This window comes from Elaeis guineensis, chromosome 2 (genome assembly GCF_000442705.2).
Source record: "Elaeis guineensis isolate ETL-2024a chromosome 2, EG11, whole genome shotgun sequence".
NCBI classification, from domain to species: domain Eukaryota; kingdom Viridiplantae; phylum Streptophyta; class Magnoliopsida; order Arecales; family Arecaceae; genus Elaeis; species Elaeis guineensis.
The window spans coordinates 95,910,735-95,932,076 of record NC_025994.2 but is presented as its reverse complement, the minus strand read 5'-3'; the positions used below and the strand labels follow the sequence as shown (position 1 = coordinate 95,932,076).

General features: G+C 38.3%; 2 protein-coding genes and 1 pseudogene across 2 annotated transcripts in view; 1 reads left to right on the top strand and 2 right to left on the bottom strand.

Moving 5' to 3' along the window:
- The window catches only part of LOC105051656 (uncharacterized), a 28,427-nt gene extending 21,501 nt beyond the window's left edge, over nt 1-6,926 (bottom strand). Inside the window, exon 1 of the mRNA XM_010932181.4 lies at nt 6,134-6,926. Within this exon, the coding sequence (XP_010930483.1) occupies nt 6,134-6,324 (191 nt within the window). The 5' untranslated portion in view covers nt 6,325-6,926. The remainder of the gene's footprint in view (nt 1-6,133) is intronic.
- Nucleotides 1-21,342, bottom strand: part of LOC114914641 (putative disease resistance protein RGA4) — a 170,102-nt pseudogene that overhangs the window by 106,540 nt on the left and 42,220 nt on the right.
- LOC105051652 (putative disease resistance protein RGA3) lies at nt 9,814-16,399 on the top strand. Its single transcript, XM_073252285.1, is given in 7 exon segments — nt 9,814-12,738; nt 12,741-13,377; nt 14,802-14,841; nt 14,955-14,996; nt 15,104-15,238; nt 15,383-15,542; nt 15,662-16,399. Coding segments are annotated over 2 exon segments (2,892 nt in total). The 5' UTR covers nt 9,814-9,882; the 3' UTR covers nt 12,777-13,377; nt 14,802-14,841; nt 14,955-14,996; nt 15,104-15,238; nt 15,383-15,542; nt 15,662-16,399.

The window sequence follows — 21,342 nt, the reverse complement described above, 5'->3', positions numbered from 1 at the left end:
ACCCTAGCAAGACCCAATCTATTATTACACCAAATATATTTAGATCCCTCAAACCCCAAATCAATGAGTCTAGTATTTTGAATAAAAGTTCTAAATTCACGAATGTCCCCATCTATTTTAAACTGTTTGCCTCCTCTTTTATCTTCTGACTTAAAGTATACAATTGAAATCCCCCACTACTACCATTGGTAGGTTGATGTGGATAACTTGAGTTATGGAATTCGAAATATTTCTTCTTTGTATTCCACAATTACTAGCATACACCACTGCTATAATCTAATTTGGGCCCGAATCAGGAGAAATTACCCATATGCAACATATCTATCTTGATGAACAAAAGTAATATTTCCCATGTCCATCCCCCACACTATTACCATGCCTCCAGATAAGCCTATAGCTGGAATCATATAAAGATTCCAAACAGGCCCAAGCCACCTTTGAATTTTTGAAATAGAATCCACTAATAGCCTGGTTTCCAAAAAACAACATAAATCCGGCTTGTATTGTCTTAATATATTACGAACATATTTTTTAAAAGACGGTTTTGCTGGCCCCCCTACAATTCCACACTAAGATATTCATTTGGTGTTGAAAGATCCCCCAAACTCAGTCCCTTCCCCTTATCAACCATTCTAGCTACTGAACTATCTTCTATATCTTGTAACATATGAGGGGTTTGACCATAACCCTGACCACACCCAACTTCTTGTTGATTGTTAAAAACATTCTGTAATGTATGCTGTAATTGGAAAACATAAGTAGAATGGGTTGCAGAGTTTTTACCCTCTTCCCCCAACTTGGTCTTTTGCATTAGAGCCATTTCCGCAGTAGCTGCAGTGTTGAGAAAAATGTCTCAAGTTTTGATCCACATTAAGCTCACAACGAAGTCTAGGACGATGAACGGAGTCCAACGAGCTCAAGAACGGCCCAAACGAAGTCCAAATGGTGAAGATACGCGTGAAGAAAGCTCGGGAGCAGTTAGTACGGCCAACGAGCCGGTGTAGACCAGCTACGGTGCGGGCCAAGCCCAACAGCACGCTGGCATTGGGCCAGCAGCATGTTGGGCCAGCCCAAGCACGTGCAGCCCACGAGCATGGGTGCCAACCCACGAGATCCACCATGGACCGAGATTTGGAACGGTCTACCAGCTGTGCATGGATTGGACTACAGGGATTGCTCTAGAAGCAATCTGAAGGCAGGAGATATTGGCACTAACGGATGGTCGAGATGAGCTTCATACATGATTTGATGGCCTGATGGAGTGCGTGATCCGATGGCCCAGAGAGCGGCCAATCGAGATCGGACGGCTGATGGGTTTGATCGGGGCTGTGTTTTGGCATGATCGGATGGCTATGAGCCGATCCGATGAAGATCCGACAGCCATAATTCATGCTGATTGTGATCAGGAGATCAAAGGGTAGATTCTACACAATCGAACGGCTCTGGTTCGAGCAGATCATGATCGGATGGTCCAAAATTAATCTAGATTTGTTTTGAACTCGATATCCTAATTTAATACTGTTTTGGTGATTCTGGAGCCTATATAGCTTCGATTGACAAGCCGTTTATTATCTCGGATAGCTAATAGCATCTTGATCATGTAGAGAGGCTTCAAGAGAGATTTTAGAGAGCTTTTATAAAAATTTTAGAGCTTTTTATTGAAAGATCTTTATACAAGGGTTGAGTGGTGAGTTTTTCTTGTATTTGTTTGATTTTTTCTCTTTCATAGTGAAGTTTGCATGGCCTGTGGAGGTAGAGTTGAGGCCAATCCATATTACTTTGATTTGTTTGTGATATTTTTCTCTCTTTCTTCTTTCTTCCTACCTCAATAAGTGGTATTAGAATACAACAATTGGTATCAAAATCTGGTTACCATGGATAAGCGGTACCAAATGATTCATGCAGAGATGGTGTTGATCGAAATTAGAGATAGAGAAGATAAGCACAATCAAGATGGAGATCAATCGATTCGATGGAAAGAGTAATTTCTTCTTGTAGCAAGCGAGGGTGAAGGATGTGCTCATCTAACACCTATTGATCGACGCTCTCTTAAATGAGAAGAAGCCGGCTACCATAAAAGAAACGATCTAGGAGCAGCTACAGATGCAGATGATGAATACTATCTATATGTACCTAGTGGATAAGGTGGTGATTCATATACTTGATGAGACTTCTCTGACGATGCTGTGGTTGAAACTCGAGGAGTTGTATATGGCGAAGTCTCTCACCAATACTTTTTCTCTAGAGATAGTTCTACCAACTGTAGATGGGCGAGGGACAGGACGTGCATAAGCATCTCAGCTACTTTCAAAAGATTCTCACTGATCTTCTCAGTATAGATGAGCAGGTTGAGGAGAAGACCGAGGCATTGATCTCGCTAGTATCGCTTCCTCTTTCGTATAAGTCCTTGATGATTACTCTTCTAGTGAGAAAGAGCATCATGAAGATGGACGAAACCACCACAATGATTCTTCAGAATGAGGTTCTCAGACGGGAGAACCAGGCTTCAAGCTCAGATGGCAGCAACTCAGCTTTGATGATTTTTAGAGGAGCAGGTGGGAGTAGATGGAGCAGTAGAGGATCATGAGGAGGATGATTCAAATCCAAGACGAGGGACCCTAGTAAGATCAAATGCTATTAGTGTGATGAGTTAAGACATTGTGTCAGAGATTGCCCTCAACTCAGAGATTGAATGAGGACTACTGTGGTGACGACCACTAACGAGTCAGAAGATGATGTCCTAGTGATATCTGATAAGATATCTGCTTCTTTCCAGCAGTAGATTTTAGATTCCACATACATCCATCATGTATATTGCAGAGAGGAGCTATTTGACTCTTTGGAGAGTAGTGAGGGCACTGTTCATCTGTCGGATGGATCGAGTTGTGCAATCAAAAATACTAAAACGATCAGCTGGAGGACACACGATGGTGCAGTGAGGAGATTAAGTGAGGTCCGATATATATCCAATTTCAAAAGGAATCTTATCTCATGGAGGTGACTGGATTCAAACGGCTACAGATAGGTAGCTGGTGATGGAATCCTGAAAGTTATGCAGGGTGATAGGGTTATTCTGGAGCATGAGAAGAGGATGAGAGGATATTAATATCTGATGGAGAGTCCAATGCGAGGTAGAGCTTCAGGAGCCAAGAGGAGTCTAGTGTGAGGTGAAGCTCCAGATGGAGGTGGATTGGATATAAGATGCGAGATTCGGAATAACAAAAAGTGACATCGAAGAGTGAAGTTCTTATTATCGCAGGAGACTTCCCTGAGCAGATCTTTGATCAGAGTGGACACAGTCCATGATGGAGATGGGATGAGCTGCTTGGCTTAACTTCCACATTTGCCCATCCATAAGACAGTAGGTGTGCCCCAGGACGTGGGGGCCAGATGGATCACAAACTCTTAAAGACAAGTGGAGGCTGAATATTGAGTCGAGATAGAGATTGTTGAGAAAATTATCTCAAGATTCAATCTATATTAAGCCCAGAACGAGACCCAGGATGATGAACGAAGTCCAACGATCTCGAAAATAGTCTAAACAAAATCCAGACGGCAAAGATGCACGCGAAGAAAGTCTAGGAGCAGTTGGTACAGCCCACAGGCCGGCACAAGCCGACGGTGGCATGGGCCAGGCCAGGCAATGTGCTGGCATTGGACCAGCATAGGGATGCGTGCGGCCCACAAGCATGGGCGCCAGCTCGCTCGATCCATCGTGGATCGAGATTTAGCGCGGTCTACTAGCCACGCATGGACCAAATGGCAGAGATTGTTGTAGAAGCGATCTGATGACAAGAGATATTGGCGCTAACAGACGATCAAGATAAGCTTCATGCGCGATCTAATGGCCTGGTGAAGTGCACAATCTGACACCCAGAGAGCCACCGGTTAGGATCGGATGACTGAGGTGAATCCGAATTTGATTAAGGCTATGTTTTGGTGCGATCGAACGGCTGTCAGCCGATCCGATGAAGATCCGATGGCCATAATTTATGCTGACTATGAGCAGGAGATTAGAGGGCTGATTATGCATAATCGGACGGCTCTGATTCGAGCCAATCACAATCGAACGGTCCAAAATTGATCTAGGATTTGTTTTGGACTTGATATCCTAGTATAATACTGTTTTGATGATTCTGGAGCCTATATCGCTCCGATTGACGAGCCATTTGTTGTGTCAGATAGCTGATGATATCCTGATTATGCAGAGAGACTTTAAGAGAGATTTCAAAAAAATTTTATGAGAATTTGGAGGCTTCTTGTTGAGAGATATTTGTACAAAGATTGAGTGGTGAGTTTTTCTTATATTTACTTGATTTTTTTCTCTCATAATGAAGCTTGCACGTTTCGTGAAGATAGGTTTGAGATCAATCCATATTATCTTGATTTGTTTATGATTTTTTTTGCTCTTTCTTCTTTCTTTCTATCTCAACAAGTGATATTAAAGCACGACATGCAGTTGATCCTTCCAACCGTGCTTCACCAGAGCTATCAGGATTGATCAACACAGCCTTCCTTGTTTCCCTCTTCACCGTCGCTAGTGCAAGGTTAGACGGCATTGGAGATTCAATCTCAGCTTTTCCAGTATTTGATTCACTATCTTCTAAGACAATTACCTTGGTCTGTGGTGGGGATTCAGACCCTTGGGATTTGACTGCTTCTGGTTTCGGTGGAGACCGCTTATGCTTCTCCTTCCAGACCAAGGCCGATCAGTATTGCTGCCTCCCTAAAGTCGAAACCACCAGGTCCATTGCTTGTGGATATTTCCCTTGCTCACCATCCTAGTCCAAAGGCGCAAGCTTAGAGTGAGTTATATTACCTTATTGTTCTTCTACATTTCTAACTTCTCCTGTGGCTCTTCTCCTCGGTTTCTTAGATCGACTCCCCTCCAGTTGCCGATGGAGGTGTGGGTGATCTCCTGGATCCAAGCTCTGGCTGTACTGGTACTCTTGCTGCCACTCTAAACCAGGGCCCATGCACATGTTTCTGCATCTGCTCCTTTTGTCCATGACATTCACATTCATCCATCACTGTCCCAATTTTTCCACAACTGTAACAAATGTCTGGTAAATCTTCATAAATGAATCCCTGCCAAAATGTTTTCTCTCTGATTGCCAAACTTGACTCCCGGGCAAATGCTTTTCAACAGATGTATCTGAACACATACCCGGGCAAATCCCATTCATGCATTGGCTGCCGTGCAATCATCCAAAAACAACAGTTTCCCAGCTGTAGCAGCTATCTTCTCATTCTTTTGTGGGTAAATATCATGGAAAAGTTGGTCAACTTTCCTATTGACCAACTTACCAATGTTCTCACAGATTTCAAGATGGATAAATTATTTTCCATGGATAGCATTTACCCATGAAATAGGAGGAAAATTTTACCCATCCAAGGGATGGCTAAATGATTTTTCCATCAACCGGTAAAGTAATCTCTTAATTTTATTCCTAAAATATTCTTTTTCTCGTTTTCGATGCCTCTATCGTTAATGCCTGATAACTCAGACTATTTTTTTCAAAGCTTAGTTCATGTTCTTCTTCTCATTATCTCTTTGATCATTACCATCTTCATCCGTGGTGGTTCTGCTTTCTTGAATCCTCCAAGGTATATAAGCAAAATTATCTTATCAAATTTTTTTTATAAATTTTTTTTTCTGCCTCTGTTTTTTTTTTTCCGTAATTTTGTTCCGTTCCGTCTCTGGGGGAGGGGGAAGACGCGAATGTGGGGGCAGAGACGGAAGACGTGGATGCTGGGGGGTGGGTTAGGGGGGTTTTGGTACAAAAAAAATTACTTAGTTTAATACAAAAAAAATTAAGCTTTATAAATAAATTATCAAATTTGATCCAAGAAGCATAAAGGGTATTATGAAAAATATGGATAAAGTTTAGCAACTTACCCGGGAAAGTAATAATGCAAAAGAACATGGATAACAGATTTCAAAGCCACTTTCCCATGTATAAAAGAACATAGGTATGTTATTTTCCTGTCTAAATGTTACCTGGGAAATACTTACCTAGAAAAATATAGTTTCATGGGTAAATCTTTTACCTACAAAAGAACGGGCCAGATCATATCCTTTTCCCATAGTTCCAGAGGTAAATCTGGTAATCTTAGCCAAATTGAAGCATACCTTGGCTTCTCCTTCCCGGGTCTAAAGTTGGGCCGCCACCCCTCCATAGCAAGCAACTGTCCAGCTAGTGTCCATGGTCCTTTTGTCAGTCTCCTTTGTTTCACCCCCTCTGATGGTAATGCGAACACTGGCATGGCTTCTGATAATGGTGTCACCTGAAAATCATCCACCACATTCCATTGTAGCCTCATCTCTTTTTGGATGAAATTAATCCACTGAAAAATCCTTGCCCAAAAATTTTCCCAAAATGGCTGTTTGCCACTTCCTACTTTTTCTATTTCTTCATCTTCAAAAACCACCACCTGAGAGAATGCCTTCTCCAGAGGTTCTATATCTTATTCGGAAGCCCTAGATGTCTCCCACCGGAATCTTCTAGCCCCTTGTACAACTGGAGCCCATGTTCTTCCTGCTTCTGTCATCTTTACCTTCCCTCCATTTGACGAGTTCCCAGGAGATGACTGATTCTCTGCCTTGCTAGACGTACTTGTTTCCTTCTCCCTTTCCTTGGTTGTACCCTTTCCCCACCCCGAAACTCTGCTCCATCGTACTTTCTTTTAAAATAGATCTGAACTCTCCTTCCCCAGAGGGGTAAAAGACCCCCTACTCTTCCGATGCTCAGCTACTCAACACCCTCCTCTACCCTTCTTGGATTGATCAAGAAATTTACCTCCGTTGAAGGCTCTGTAGAAGCTTCTCCTTCCTTTCCTTAAAAACCCTTGATTTTGCCTTTCCCTTCTCTCTCTCTATCGCCATTCCTTCTCTCTCTTCACGGAATTCACAGACCCATGTATGCATCAACCTACTGGTTGATTTGAAAATCAAAAAGATCTCTTTCAGCCTATTCATCTAAAAAGGTTTTAATTTTTTTTTTATCTATCTATTTATTGGTATTAAAAAAAATTTTCTTAAAACGACAACAATCTTTTTAGAAAAAAATAAAAAATTAAAACAACAACAACCTCCTTTGAGGTCCGAGAATACCTAATTTTTTTTTTTAACTAAGATAGAATATTGATACAAATCTAATGTGAACACATTCAGAAAAATCAAAAAGTAAAATATCACCAAAAGATCCAATAGCAAACTCTTGATCAGTCTACAAAACATCACCAAAGTACTCTACAATAAAAGATGCGACCCAGTCCATGATACTATTTGCCTCTCTATAGATATGCCAAATATCCACAAAAATAGCACCCCTCAAAAATCTTCAAATATCGACTAACAGTGGGTTTGTGAAGCCATCCCTTTGATGACCTTACAATCAGCTACAATCGTAGCCAAGTTGCCCTCTATAATAAGGGAATCGACCTTCGAAATCAGTTTCACAAAGATGATACCAGTCCAAACCACCCACAGCTTTGTTCTCAGGATAGTGGGCTCGAAGAGATGACTACCATCAGCAGCAAGAAATCTAGACTCTGGTCTATCGATAACAAGCACAACTTCACCACTATTACCAACCATATTGCGATCAAAATTGACCTTGAGGTAAGTCGGAGGTGGAGGCTTTCAGGTGATGAAGATCTGCTGAGATACTGCATAAGCAAAAGTGGGGATGAGGTCACAAGAACCTGGGTTTGGAGAAGGTTCAACTAAGAGGTTTTTTTCTCCTTTTGGGGAAAAGATAATCGCAAGAGTTTTTTTTTTTTCAAGTAAAAGGGAGGCTTGATAAGAATATTTGACCTGCTGTCAATTGTTTCAAAGCCTAGGAAGGATACAAGAGGAGTTTGCAAAGCATCAAGAAAGCTGAAACAAAGCTTGTTTCAGATATTTCTCTATTACTGATTGTGTGTTGTGTTCTAGTTCTTAGTTGTCACTATGGGCCTCCAAGGATGAAGAGGTTGGGAGATCAAGTGTTGTGGCTGAGGGCTCATGACTCGACATATGAGATTTTATCTGCTCTGGCTCATGGGCCTCACTATTTTATCTCTCAAATTTCAATCTAAAAAGCTTCTCACGTGGGAAGAGTGGTCATTTTCTATCATCGTACACTATAATATAGTCCTCCAGTCAAGAAGGAGCTTATGTATAGATAGGAGGTGCCTTCTCTTCATTTTTACCACAGCTCCCATAGTCAAGGAGTCTGTGTATAGACGGAAGGAGCCTACAGTTGCAGAGATGATCTCCTTCCTAGTGTGCCATTGTTGCAGCCAAAACCTCATGATTTGACACGTGAGGTTTTGTCTACTTTGACCCATAGGCCTCCTAATTTTGTTCTTCGGATTTAAATCCAAAAATACCTGACATAGGCAGAGTGGTCTCTTTGTATATAGTCAAAGTTTTTTTTAAATCACAACCAATGTAGGACAAATGATGCCCTCCCTCCTACACTACAATACCAAGGATTCCAAGTTTCTCCATATCTTATCATGCTTCTATCTTGGGTTTACTGAACATAGGACTACCCATGACCTGTAAGAATGAAAAGATTTCAGCAGAATGAATTAGGCAGAGCTGGTTTTCTGGAGGAAAATTGTGTTGTTTCTTTCCTCCCAAATCTCCCAACAGATTGTTGCAGGTACCCGATCCCATGCTTTCCTTCACAATGGTTGAATCTTGCTACTTCTCCACTTTGTCCATTGATCATGTAGATCTATGGGTCATTGTCTCATGCTCAGTCGGGCTTTAATGGAAGTCCAAATGCTACAGTGAATGGGCACTTAACAGAAAGACGAGGTGATTTCAACTCTTAATCCACATGGAGCGCATCGGGTACTTGCCACTCTTTTTTAGAAAGAATTTTTCCGATGTGAAGTTTATTTCTCGGGGTCAAAGGAAAATTTTTTCACCTTTTTGATACTGGTGCCTTCCAAATCACTTTGTAGTAAAGACAAACAAGATCTTCATTGTTAATAAAGTTAAATAAGACTCCATGGTGAAGATGGTTTAATAGAGATTAGTGTCTCCATGGTCCATTTCTCTAGTTTTTTATTATCTACATGACTTTCCGAACGGATGAACTCATACCAAAGATAGAAAAATTATTGGTTAGGTAGACCCATCGCTAAACTGATGAATTAATTCAATCATGAAGCAGCATGCATAAAAATAGATAACGAGGAAAAGAGCACAATACGTTTGTATTTGAGCATATTGTTTCGTGATTGGGCGATTCATCAGTCCAGTGTGCCTGATCTAATCAATAACTTTATCTAGAAGATGAAAAAAATTATATGAACTTTAATAAATGCTCCACAAGGATAGCCCAAAACATCTCACCAAAACCGTTGTTAGCAGAGATTAGTGCCCATTATTTTTTATCTACATTTCTTTCCGAACATCATGACCACGTTGTTACCAAAAAAAAAAAAAAATAACGACCACGTGAACGCATAAATGTTTCACAGGAGTAGGAGCAAGATGCTCTCACCTAACCCGTTTACTTTGACATCTTCACAGGAGCAGGAGCAAGATGCTCTCACCTAACCCGTTTACTTTGATAGAGATTCGTGTCCCCATGGTCCCCATGGCCGTTGTTTTTTATCTATATTTCTTTTCGAACGTTGCAATCACGTCCTGCATACCATTCAAAAGGGATGCACGCGTACCTAACCCGTTTACTTTGATAGAGATTCGTGTCCCCATGGTCCCATGGCCGTTGTTTTTTATCTATATTTCTTTTCGAACGTTGCAATCACGTCCTGCATACCATTCAAAAGGGATGCACGCGTACCAGCCCAAGTCGCTCGTCTCAAATTAGCTAAGTCTAACTTTTTTTTCTCTTTACAGCGGAAGTGTTTTTGGAGATGGTGGTAGTTGCATTGACGATTGGAGGATGGTTTGCATCTGTGCTTATCAGTAAGGTAATCGACAAGCTTAAATCTTATTTGGAGGACAACCACGATTTGTACGCAGATATGAAGAATAGACTGGCAACTCTGGAAGTCGCTCTTCCACGGATCGAGACTGCGATCAATTTATCTGAGGCAAGGCCAATCAAGGATCCGGATCTTGTAGCATGGCTGAGGCATCTCAAAGATGCTGCGTACAGTGCAGACGATATGCTCGATGATTTGGAAGCGAGATTCCTCTATGACCGGTTGAAGAGTGAAAATAAGGTGCGTGCTTTTACATCCTCTAAGCTGGAGACTTTCAAGCGTACAATTTTGAGCGATGATGATCTCAAAAATTTGAAGAATCTTACTCAACATCTTAAAGAAATTTATGATGATATTAACAGCAGGCTACCAGAGCTGAATAATTACATTGGAAATATGAGATCTGCAACCAGGAAGAACAGGCCCTTTTCAACCCCTCACGAAGTGATTGGACGGAATACAGAGACAGATAATGTAGTAAAAGTGTTATTGAGTTATAGAGGAGAGGAGGGGACTAGTAGTGCTTCGGGTTTTGTTGTCCTTCCCATAGTAGGCATAGGTGGTGTTGGCAAAACTACACTGGCAAGAGATATTTTTGAGGATGAGAGGCTTTTGCCTAATGACAAAAGTCAAGAGAATCATTTCCCACTACGTGCATGGTTGGAAGTGTCTAACAATTTTGATATTAAAGAGATTGCAAATCAGTTGCTATCCATTCTCTCACAAAATAAAAGTCTTATCTCAGAAATAGTAGATGATCATCGTTATGCTAATGATAGTTTAGATTGCATGTTAAAGAAACTTGAGAACATGACAACAAATCGGAGATTTTTAGTTGTCCTCGATGATGTATGGAAAGTGGACAAAGATGATTGGAAAACACTAAAGAAAGCCTTGGAATGTGGAGCAAGGGGAAGCACTGTATTGATAACAACTCAATATCAAAAAGTAGCCACAAACACGCAGACTGTGAACTTTGTAAAATTAGATGTTCTAAAGGAATATGACTATCAGAAACTTATAGAACAATCCGCATTTGGTGATCAAATTCTTGAGGAACACAAAAGGAAAGAATTACAACAAATTGGTAGAAAAATATCTAAAATTCTACAAGGCTTACCTCGGGCAGGAAATGCATTGGGGAATCTGTTAAGTTCCAATCTGGATTCAAATCACTGGAATACAATCTCGAATAGTGAATGGTGGGAACATGATGCTGTTTTAGAAGATGTACTACCATCTCTAGGATTGAACTATCAGAACCTAGATGCAAGTCAGAAATTGTGCTTTGCTTACTGTTCCATATTTCCCAGGGGTTACATATTTCAGGAAGATCGGTTGGTACACATGTGGATGGCTCAGGGTTTTATCCAGCCCAAGACCGGGGGGAGAATGAGAATGGAGGATATAGGGAGGCAGATATTTGCTGAACTTGTAGATAGGAATTTCTTCCAAAATGTATCTGAAAAGGAGTATGTGATGCATGATATAATTAGAGAGTTGGCAGTATATCTTTCTTTGGATGAATGTTTTGTGATCAGTGATGAGACTGAAGAAATTCCACCTAAAGTGCGCCACCTAACTGTCAAGACTAATAGATTGGACGCATTTAGGGATTTGAGCAGGGTTCGAAACTTGAGAACCATTTTATTCTCTGGCAAATACAAAACAGAGGAATTTTATTCAACTTTGAAGGACATTTTAAAATATTCGAAAAGCCTGCGGGTGTTGGATTTATCTGACAGTCAAACAGAAATCAGCAAACTGCCAAATGCTATTAGTAATTTGTTGCATTTACGGTACCTAGACATTTCTAACACTAAAATCTGTTTATTGCCCAAGTTATTTCGTAAGCTTTGCCATCTACAGGTGCTGATCTTGCAACAGTGTCCATTTAATGAGTTACCTGAAGGTATGAACAAATTGATCAACTTGCGCCATTTATGTGCAGAACCTAAGATAGTTTCTCTAATATCTGGAATTGGAAAACTTACTAGCCTTCAAGAACTAAAGGAATTCCATGTCAGAAAGAAGAAGGGTCACAAGATAGAAGAACTAAGAAAGCTAAAGGAACTTCGAGGACAGCTACTAATTCAGAATCTTAAGAATGTTAATAGCAAGGAAGAGGCCAGAGAAGCAAAACTGACTGAAAAGAAGCATCTTGATGCAGTACATCTTTATTTTGAGATAGAGGATGGACTAGAGACTGGATCTGGCTTCATTTTAACAAGAACACACAAAGGATTTTCAAAAAGCAAAAATACACCTAATTTGGAAGGGTTACTTGAAGGCCTTGAACCTTGTTGTGATATCAGTGAGCTAGGAATCAAGGGTTATGATAGCGCTACCTTTCCAAGATGGTTGGTCAATATAGAACATTTCACTAGTCTAAGATCTATTCATCTAAGTTCTTGTAACAAGTTTACAAGCCTCCCACCTCTTGGACAACTTCCCTTTCTCATGATCTTGCATATTGAAGCATTGTCTGAACTGAGAAAAATTGATGTTGAACTCTATGGCAATGTTCATGAGGTGTTTCCATCTTTGGAAGATTTGAGACTACAAAACTTGGAGAAATTTGAGGAATGGTCAGAAGTACAAGGCCGAAAGTTATTTCCTTGCCTCAAAAAACTCTACATACAGAATTGTTTGAAGCTGACAAAAATGGCCCTTCTCACACTAAAGTTGCCAATTAAAGAGCTCAAAATCAACTCATGTGGTGACCTTGGCAGCGCATTACCTGAATGTCTACAAAGATTCACTTTGCTCACCATGTTAAAGATTTCTCATTACCCACATGTGACATCTCTTTCTTTGTCTAACCTGGTTGCTCTTAAAACCTTATGCCTTTCAAACTGCCCAGAGCTTAGTTTCCAAGGGGATTCACAGTCTCTCAGTGATCTGAAGCAATTAGAGATTAAAGAGATTATAGAATGTCCAAAGCTGAAATGAAGCAATTAAAGATTACAAGATGTCCAAAGTTATGCAAGTCCTTACAGCCAGAGCAACCACATCAAAAGCAGGGTTTGTGATCTCTCAATTATCTCCATATGGATGATAGCCTCCTAGTCGACAATGTGTGGATTCTCTTGGGAATTCTACCTACACTGTAGGTTTTGGAGATTTTCAGGGGCAATCATCTTGTTTACTTGAGTGAACAGCAGGAGATGTCGCTTCAGCTTTAGCAACTGACCACACTACTGTCCTAAGGTCATGTCATTGCCAAAGAATGTCTTGCCTAACTCACTCAAAGAATTGCATTTCTCTGATTCTCTGTTGTTGAAGGAATGGTGCCAAAAGGAGAGGAGACCTCGTGGACAAATATTTCTCATGGACCTTGCATATGTATTGAGTATTGACCAAGAGACCATACAAATATTGCAAGAAGAAAACTCAAACATGGCTGCTGCCTCTATTTCTTAGGTATATAATTTGCTTTCTAAGTTTTCTTACACATTCCTCATTTACAATTTACATTTGCTTTATGTTTTAATGATTTCCAATTCTAGTAATATATTAAGACAATAGCATATGCAGGCCAATATTATCTGCCCTTCCTTTCTTTTTCTTTTTTTTTTTCTTTTGATTTTTTTTTTTCAGTTGATTAGATATTTCTATTGCTTAAAGAGCTCAATAATCTCTCTATAATCTAATCTTAGATTGAAGAAAATCCAATTCCCATAGTTTGCTAGTAACACGTTGGTTGGTGTTCCAAAGATAGTCTATGACCTAAGGACAGTTTGATCTTTATATGAGATAACATGCTACCTCAAGGTATATGAAGTCCCATGTTATATCCTGTTAAACCCCAATTTTGTATTTTGTTTTCTGATCTAGCATTCTTATCATATAAGTCTGAGGCAATCCTGCACCTAATCAATTTTTCCCCCTGCTTTGTACTTATTTACATTTCCAAGGTCCTGTCACAACCAGCTTTACAGGGGCATTGTGCCGAGCTACAGCACACTGATACATGCCCGTGTATTTTTGAGTGTATGACTTGTACAAACAGTCACAGCCTGATTTGTGGCCAATCTTTGCATTAGCAGCTGATTAACATCTCTTGATGTGTTGCCACAAAGGAGCCTCATTTAGGAATTTGATGGGATTCAGTTGATTTTTTGAGGATAGATGAGATTTGGTTTGTTAGTAACAAAAAAAAAGTAATTATTATGTATGTACTTGGGCAAGTTTGGGATAATATCTAGGTTGCAGAAGTACCAGACAAGATTCTGCTAAACTTAATAGAAAATATCATCTTAGTACAGGCTTAGGACTTTATTATCTATCTCTGTATTGCACTTTCATTATTTAAGTTCTCATCTTGTTGGTTGCTGATCTTTCTCAAAGAATTGCATATCACAAGATCCCAGATGAGCATTGCCTTTGAGAGTAGGAAGGTGATTGGCCAAAGACTGTTCACATCCTCTGCATGCATATTAATCAAGAAACAATAAAAATGCTAAGAGAAGACATGACAGAGCCATTGCTACTTCCATTCTTTAGCTCCGCTCTCACTTCCTATCCTTTTTTATCTATCAGTAACATTTTGGATTATTCATATAAAGACCTGATGACAATTGTATGAGGATAACAATTAAACCCTTATTTTCCAGCTCTGTTTCGTTCATTGTTTTCTTTAGTCAGATTCATATGTCAATTGCTTGAAGAGTTCACTGGTCTGATTGTGAATTCTCTTATTAGATCTCGGTGACGGTACATGTTGTTTAAGGCTGTAAGTGCACACATTCTGTATTTTGTCATCCAGCAGCACTCTATCCATATATTGCACCCTTGCAGATACTAGAAAATTTCCCATCTCTTACCTGGCATTTTAAATTTCCAAGGTAGCTTGAGATGAGGAGCTCTTGAAGGCACTGTGCCAAGGTATCGCCAGTCATTCACGACTTACATTTGGTAGTGTATGGCTTTTGCAACAAATTCAGTTCCAAGCGTTGTCATCTTCTAGCATCTGATCTGTCATTCAATGCTGCTGATAGGTTGTCATGTACCAGCTTACTTGAAGGATGCGACAAACTTCAGTATGTTAAAACTGTTTGAAATCACTTTATTTCCCTCAGCTGAGTCCTGAATCAATTTTAATCACCTAAGAAGCAGTCTTTCTAATCATCTCAATTTGAAACCCCAGGACATGCTGTGGTGTTCCACAAGAGAACCAGCTTCCATACATTCATAACGCAGATATGTGCATGTATGCATGTATTTTTGTGACCTCACAAGCACATCGCAAGTGTGTGTGCGTGTGGTGTGTCAATGCTGTTAGGTAGCCTTTTCACTCTCTATTGGCCAGTTGTATTTTGCATTGTTTTAAAAATTAATGACTCTGGACCACAGTAATATATATAATAGCTTGCCGAAGTCTCTATTTTCCAGGTTTATTTTCTTCCTTTTTTTTTTTGTCGGTCAGATTCATATTCAAGTTGTTTGAAGAGCTAACTGAACGGATTGAAAACTCCCCTGCCAGACCAGGGAAATCTCGGCCTCTATAACTGGATAAAGTGATGGACTGGATGCAGTTTCATTGTTATAATGCCTATTGTTGGTAATGGGTTGTGTGGTTTAAGCACGTAAGCACATGCTCTGTATTTTGTTTTACAACTTCATCCTGTGCAATATGCATTGATCTAATTGCATCCTTACAGTGAGTTAGAAATTTCTCAATCTCATGTCACTTTAAATTTCTCAGGTCAGCCATGGCTGAGAGACTTTGGAGAACGTTGCATCAAGGGATCACCAGTGACATTTTAGTTTGGGTTGTATGGCTCTGTTATCAACTATAGCACAATGATAATAGCTTTGACAACCAAACAGTTATTTTGTTGCTTCAGATAGGTTGTTACAAAGAGCTCGTTTCAGAGATGCCATGAGCCTGATGAGTCTGTGAAGACTTCTCCTCAACACTGTGCAGTTATGCAATGAGCCTTCAATTGTTTAGAATGAGGTCCACTGAGGCTTATGGGCAAGCCCCATTCAAAGCCCTAAAATACATCCTGCATGGTTTCAAACCAGAACGAGCCTTCAAGAGTTTTAAACCACCTCCTACGAGACTGAGTGCCAAACTCTGGGCCCATGCTCTGTTGACATGGAAGGGAGGCCATCTTATGCACCAGTAACTGACAATGATCTTCTGGATTCTGATATGGTGTTGGGAAAGGAATCATTATGCCATAAAACTCAGCTTATCATTGATGAAAAATATAATCACTTCATGTTTACACCACACACGATAGATTGTATTGCCACCCAAAGATTGAGTGCTGAGTCAAATTCTTATTTGTTTTCTGTATGGTCATGAAAGAAATTATTGGAGCTTATCAATCTTATATAATTTCTGTTAGATGTATGTCCTGAAAGTCAATTATTGGCTGACACATTTTTGTTCTATAACACATATTTATACTTAAACTATTGATTTAATCAATAAAAGATAAGTTTTTATTTCTCATTCAAGTATTATGTATCTTTGAATCATTCTTAGAATTGATGTTATGATACATATTCTCAAATATTGAGAATTAGAAGCATGTATGATCGATTTCTAAATTGCTTTTGATCATAGGATAGTCATGGAAATGGTAATCTTTCTAGATAGACCGGCGCATGGTTCGCTTCTTTCGGGGTAAATGAGTCTCTAATCTATGCTGCACAGACACTGAGCAGAAAGTGTGAATAGTTGTTAGAGAATAACTAGTATTGAGCATAACCATACGAGAAATCACATGGATTTTTATTCGAACATCAATGATTATCTCGATACTGTAGTTGTGTGACTAGTCCTTCAACCTATAGTGTCATAATTACTCACAGTAAGACTGCTGTAGTTTGACTATACATAAATATTAACTCAATTATGAATTTTTATAGTGGATGTTGGCTTCAGTTGGTTGAGCTGTGTGAACAATGTGTGTATCTAAATAGGATCTATTGATCTTGATAGAGAGAAATAGTCCTATAAGATTTGAGAAGCTGAGTCCATAAATCTATGGTCATAGCAGTGTAATTGATGGAAAAGAGTTTTTATTTGAAATCACTAATGAATTTGAGCTAATCGGATCTATCATATGATTGATGTGAGGTGTGATATTTATCTATGATCTGTCATTTAGTCGGGACTTATGATAGAGAGACTGTATCATACATTAACTATACCTAGAGATTCTATTTCGATTCTGTTGGAATGATACTACATATTGCTAGATGTCATTGGTGGATTGTGAGAGCTCAATAGGATCATTTTGGATCAATGATTCTTGTCGAGTTAGAGTGAAACTGTTTCAATCTACTGAAAAGAATTTTAGTGATATCTATAATAGAGATCATAGTATGTCTTACCATCAGACAGAATTGAATCTATAGGATCACACATAAAAGGAGAAGATATGAATTGATTATAATTAGGCTTATGAAGCATCAATTAATATGAATTTAAAGAAATTCTATTAGGTTCATGTTAATTTTGCTAGCATCTGAATGAATCCAATTTTTTTTGTGATTAGTTTACTTATATGTTAAGTTTTAACCAATTTTTATATTTGATTTGAACCTAATTAAATTTGATTCAATAAGATCCAATTGTTGGATATTTAATTTATGGCTTAGATTAAATTAAGAAAGAGTTTCTTGATTTTATTCATTAAAAATCTTTGAAGAAAATTTATGAAACCATGTGGGCTGATTTGTCACTTTTAAGTGGATCCCATATGATAGGATGCCTAGCACTGATTGTGGACTTGGATGAGTTATGGATGGTGCCCCATTTATTTGGTCCAAGTATATTATGGCTAAAACTTCTAATATGATTAGGAGGAAGGATCATAATTTGATTAGGACATCTTTATGTTGTCTATTTAAAGGACCTTAGCCTTACCTTCTCACATAATCTTACTTCCTCCCTCTTTGACGCCACCCTTACTCTGCTCACGCCCTCTCCTCTCTCTCTAGCCCATGCCTTCTCTCTCTAGGCATCTTTTTTGGATCTAGGGAGAAGTGGGCGGCATCCTACTACTTGGTGCCAATTAGATAGTGCTAAGTTCTAGGTAGTTTCATCCTCTTCCTCTCAAATTGTTGGGAGTTAGTTACAACCACTTCTTGATTGTTATTCTTCTTAATTAGTTGATGGATCAAGAAAGGTTCTTAGTTTCTTCAAGAATCAAAACAGAAATATCAAAAGAGTTCACAATTAAAAACCCTATCCAGGCTTGGTTCAAGCCTATTTAGATTTTTGATTCAAGTAAGCAGGATCCAAAAAAAAATAATTGAGATCAGCTCTATGGATACCTATAGAGACAGGATACTTGTGTTGCTGATTTAGAACTTATTTAGACCCAGATCTAGGGATTGAATTGGATTCAATCCCAGTTACAAGTTTGAAGTAAAAGAAAAGCGATTCAGGTATATGAATTAATTATAGACTTTCATTTATTTATCTTAAAATCAGTTTATATTAATTTCAATATATAAACTAGATCCATAGGTATTTTTATATAATGAATGCATGCTTAGATTAAAAGTATTTTAATCTAATTTTTTTTGCTATATTTTAAATTTAAAAAAAATTTGAAATCCACATGCACCAGCACCTGTAGAAAATTCAATAGTGGTATTAGAGCCACATGTTCATATGTATAAAAGTAGCATAAAAGTTTTGAAAATTACTTTCAAAATTCTAATTTTAGATGATACATGGATGTATATGTTTATGTTCAAATCTAAAAAGTATTTTAGATCTAATGTTTATTCAGATATGCAATATATGAAAGTATGTGTAAATTAGAAATTAAATTTCTGCGATCTAAATTTTTTGTATATGCAATATATGATGGTATGTTTAGATCTAAAATTAATTTTTAAAAAATTTAAAATTTTTTATATATATGATATATGATTGCATACATGTTCTAAAAGTATTTCGAGAATCAAAAATTTACTTTTTATGCAATTAATTTAGATCTGAAATTTATTTCAATGATCTGAAATTAATATGTGTATGAACTGTTGGGCATGGGTAGTTTTGTATTAGGTCAATGAATTGCATCTTAGGTTACAATTAGATCATATTGGGTTGAAATCGATCTAGCTATTGATCAAATTGAGTCAAGTGTTAATTTGGATTAGATTAATTGAGCATATGATTCTATAAGTATTGTAGATTAAGTTGATTAGACCCTATATATAGAATCAAGTCAACCTAAGGACCTAATCTAGCTTTATGGTTCTGATTCACCTAAGTTGATTAATTGAAATCAACAAGCCATTTGGTGTCTAAGGCAAGTCTCAATCGATGATTTTTCATTGGGAGACTACTTACTTAAACAATTTTATCTACAATGAGTGAATGGCGTACCCTCCTGTCGATCTCACTTATCTGATCAATTGGATGATTGGATTCATTAGTTGCTAAGAAGTTTTAGTTTAGCCCATGCTAATTAGATCGATCATGTGATGACTGATTAGAGGATACCTAATCTAAACCTCCTAAATTAATATTAAGCCTTATGACCTTCCATCGTTTAGAAGTACAAGTGTGCTACTGGCGTTGACTATTCTCGACTAGTTACAGTGGTTCAGTTGTATCGAGAATATGCAACCACTTTACTAGCAAAGAGTTGCTCCAGGATGAAGATGGGATTGGACCCAATATGTATTATCTGAGAGACTCAATGACAACTTCACACCTGCTTGTGAATGATGGGTTAGGCTTAATTAAGAAGTGGGGCAATATATGTTATCTGAGCTCTTATGACTTGGAGATCAAGTCGTTGCAATATGCTTAGAGAGCATCTAGGCAATGAGTTGCCTATGCATCGGTATGTATGTCATCAATAACTGTTAAATGAGATGTACGGCATCGGTGGGACCCAGTACCCACTAGAAATCTTGTATTGAACACGTCGGATTTTCATTTTCATTTGGAGAGATCAAAATTTGAAAAAATAGTGGGAGTCTATTTGCATCTCAAAGTTTCTAGAGCAAATATAATTTTAAGTACAAATATCTAACTAAAATCTCTATTCTTATAGATAAATAATATCGATCTCTAACCCACTAGTCCGCATCTTTGAAACCAATCAACTGATCGTTATAAATTATAAGCACTGGCTCAAAAATCTCAGGATAGTCCTGACATCTGAAAAGATTGGATATGTACTCGATTAGGATGCCCCAGCCTTACTAGCCCATCCTACAACAGAGCAAAGAGCTGCTCTAAACAAGTAGACGGATGATGACCTTAGGGTGAAGTACTATATTCTGACTTCTATGTTAAACGAGTTATAGAGCTAGTATGAGCACATGCCCACTGTCCGTTCTATGATCACTCACCTATAAGAATTATATGGTGAGCAAAGCTGAACCACGTGCTTTGAATTATCCAAGCAGTTATTTCTATGAAGATGCACTAAGGGCAGTCAGTCTACGATTATTGTATGACAATAATTAAGGACCTTGAGGAGCTTGAGAAGCTCGGGCTTAATATATAAAGAAAATTAAAAGTTGATTTAATCCTCTAATCCCTGACCAGTTCATTTGGACAGTTTATCGTAAACTACCATATGAACAAATTGGACTGCAACTTATCCAAATTGGTTGATATGCTAGTTACTGCTGAGGGTACCTTGAAAATTTTAAGGGACTCTGTTCTTGCTATTGAGTAGGCACCTTCTAAGAGAAAGTCTCAAGAAAAGAAAAGGAATAAGCTTGCAAAGAAACAGAAGAAGGAGAGCAAGCCTAAGAAGGATATTTCGAAGAAAGTTATGAAGAAAGGAAGGTGTTTCCACTGCAACTATGATGGTCACTGGAAGAAAAACTGTCCATCTTACCTAGAGAGCCTGAAGATGAAAAAAAATGATCAATCTTCTGAAGGTATGCTCATAATAGAATCTAACCTGATGGTTTCTTCTACTTCTAGTTAGGTATTGGACTCTTATTCTAGTGCTATATATGTACTTCAATACAGGATTTAATAGGAAGTAGGAGGTTGAAGAAAGGTAGCATGACCCTTCGAGTCGATAATAGAGTAAAAATTACTGTAAAAGTCATTGGAACCTATCCTCTTTGATTACCGCCAGACTTTAGATTAGATTTAAAAGACTATTATTTTATTTCTGTAGCTAGTTGAACTTTGATTTCAATCTCTGTACTAGCATAGGATGGATTTATTTTTTAATTTAATAAAAACTTATATCTTATTTATTTATGAAATAAATTATTTGCATCGATCTTTTGATTGGCAGTCTTTATCACTTTCATGTTGATGCTAATATGAACTTAACTAAGCAAGTAATGAGTGCCATAGGCCAAAAGAGATCTAGAGATGAGTTTAACCATAAGTACTTATGACACCATAGGCTTCACCATATTGGAGAGGAT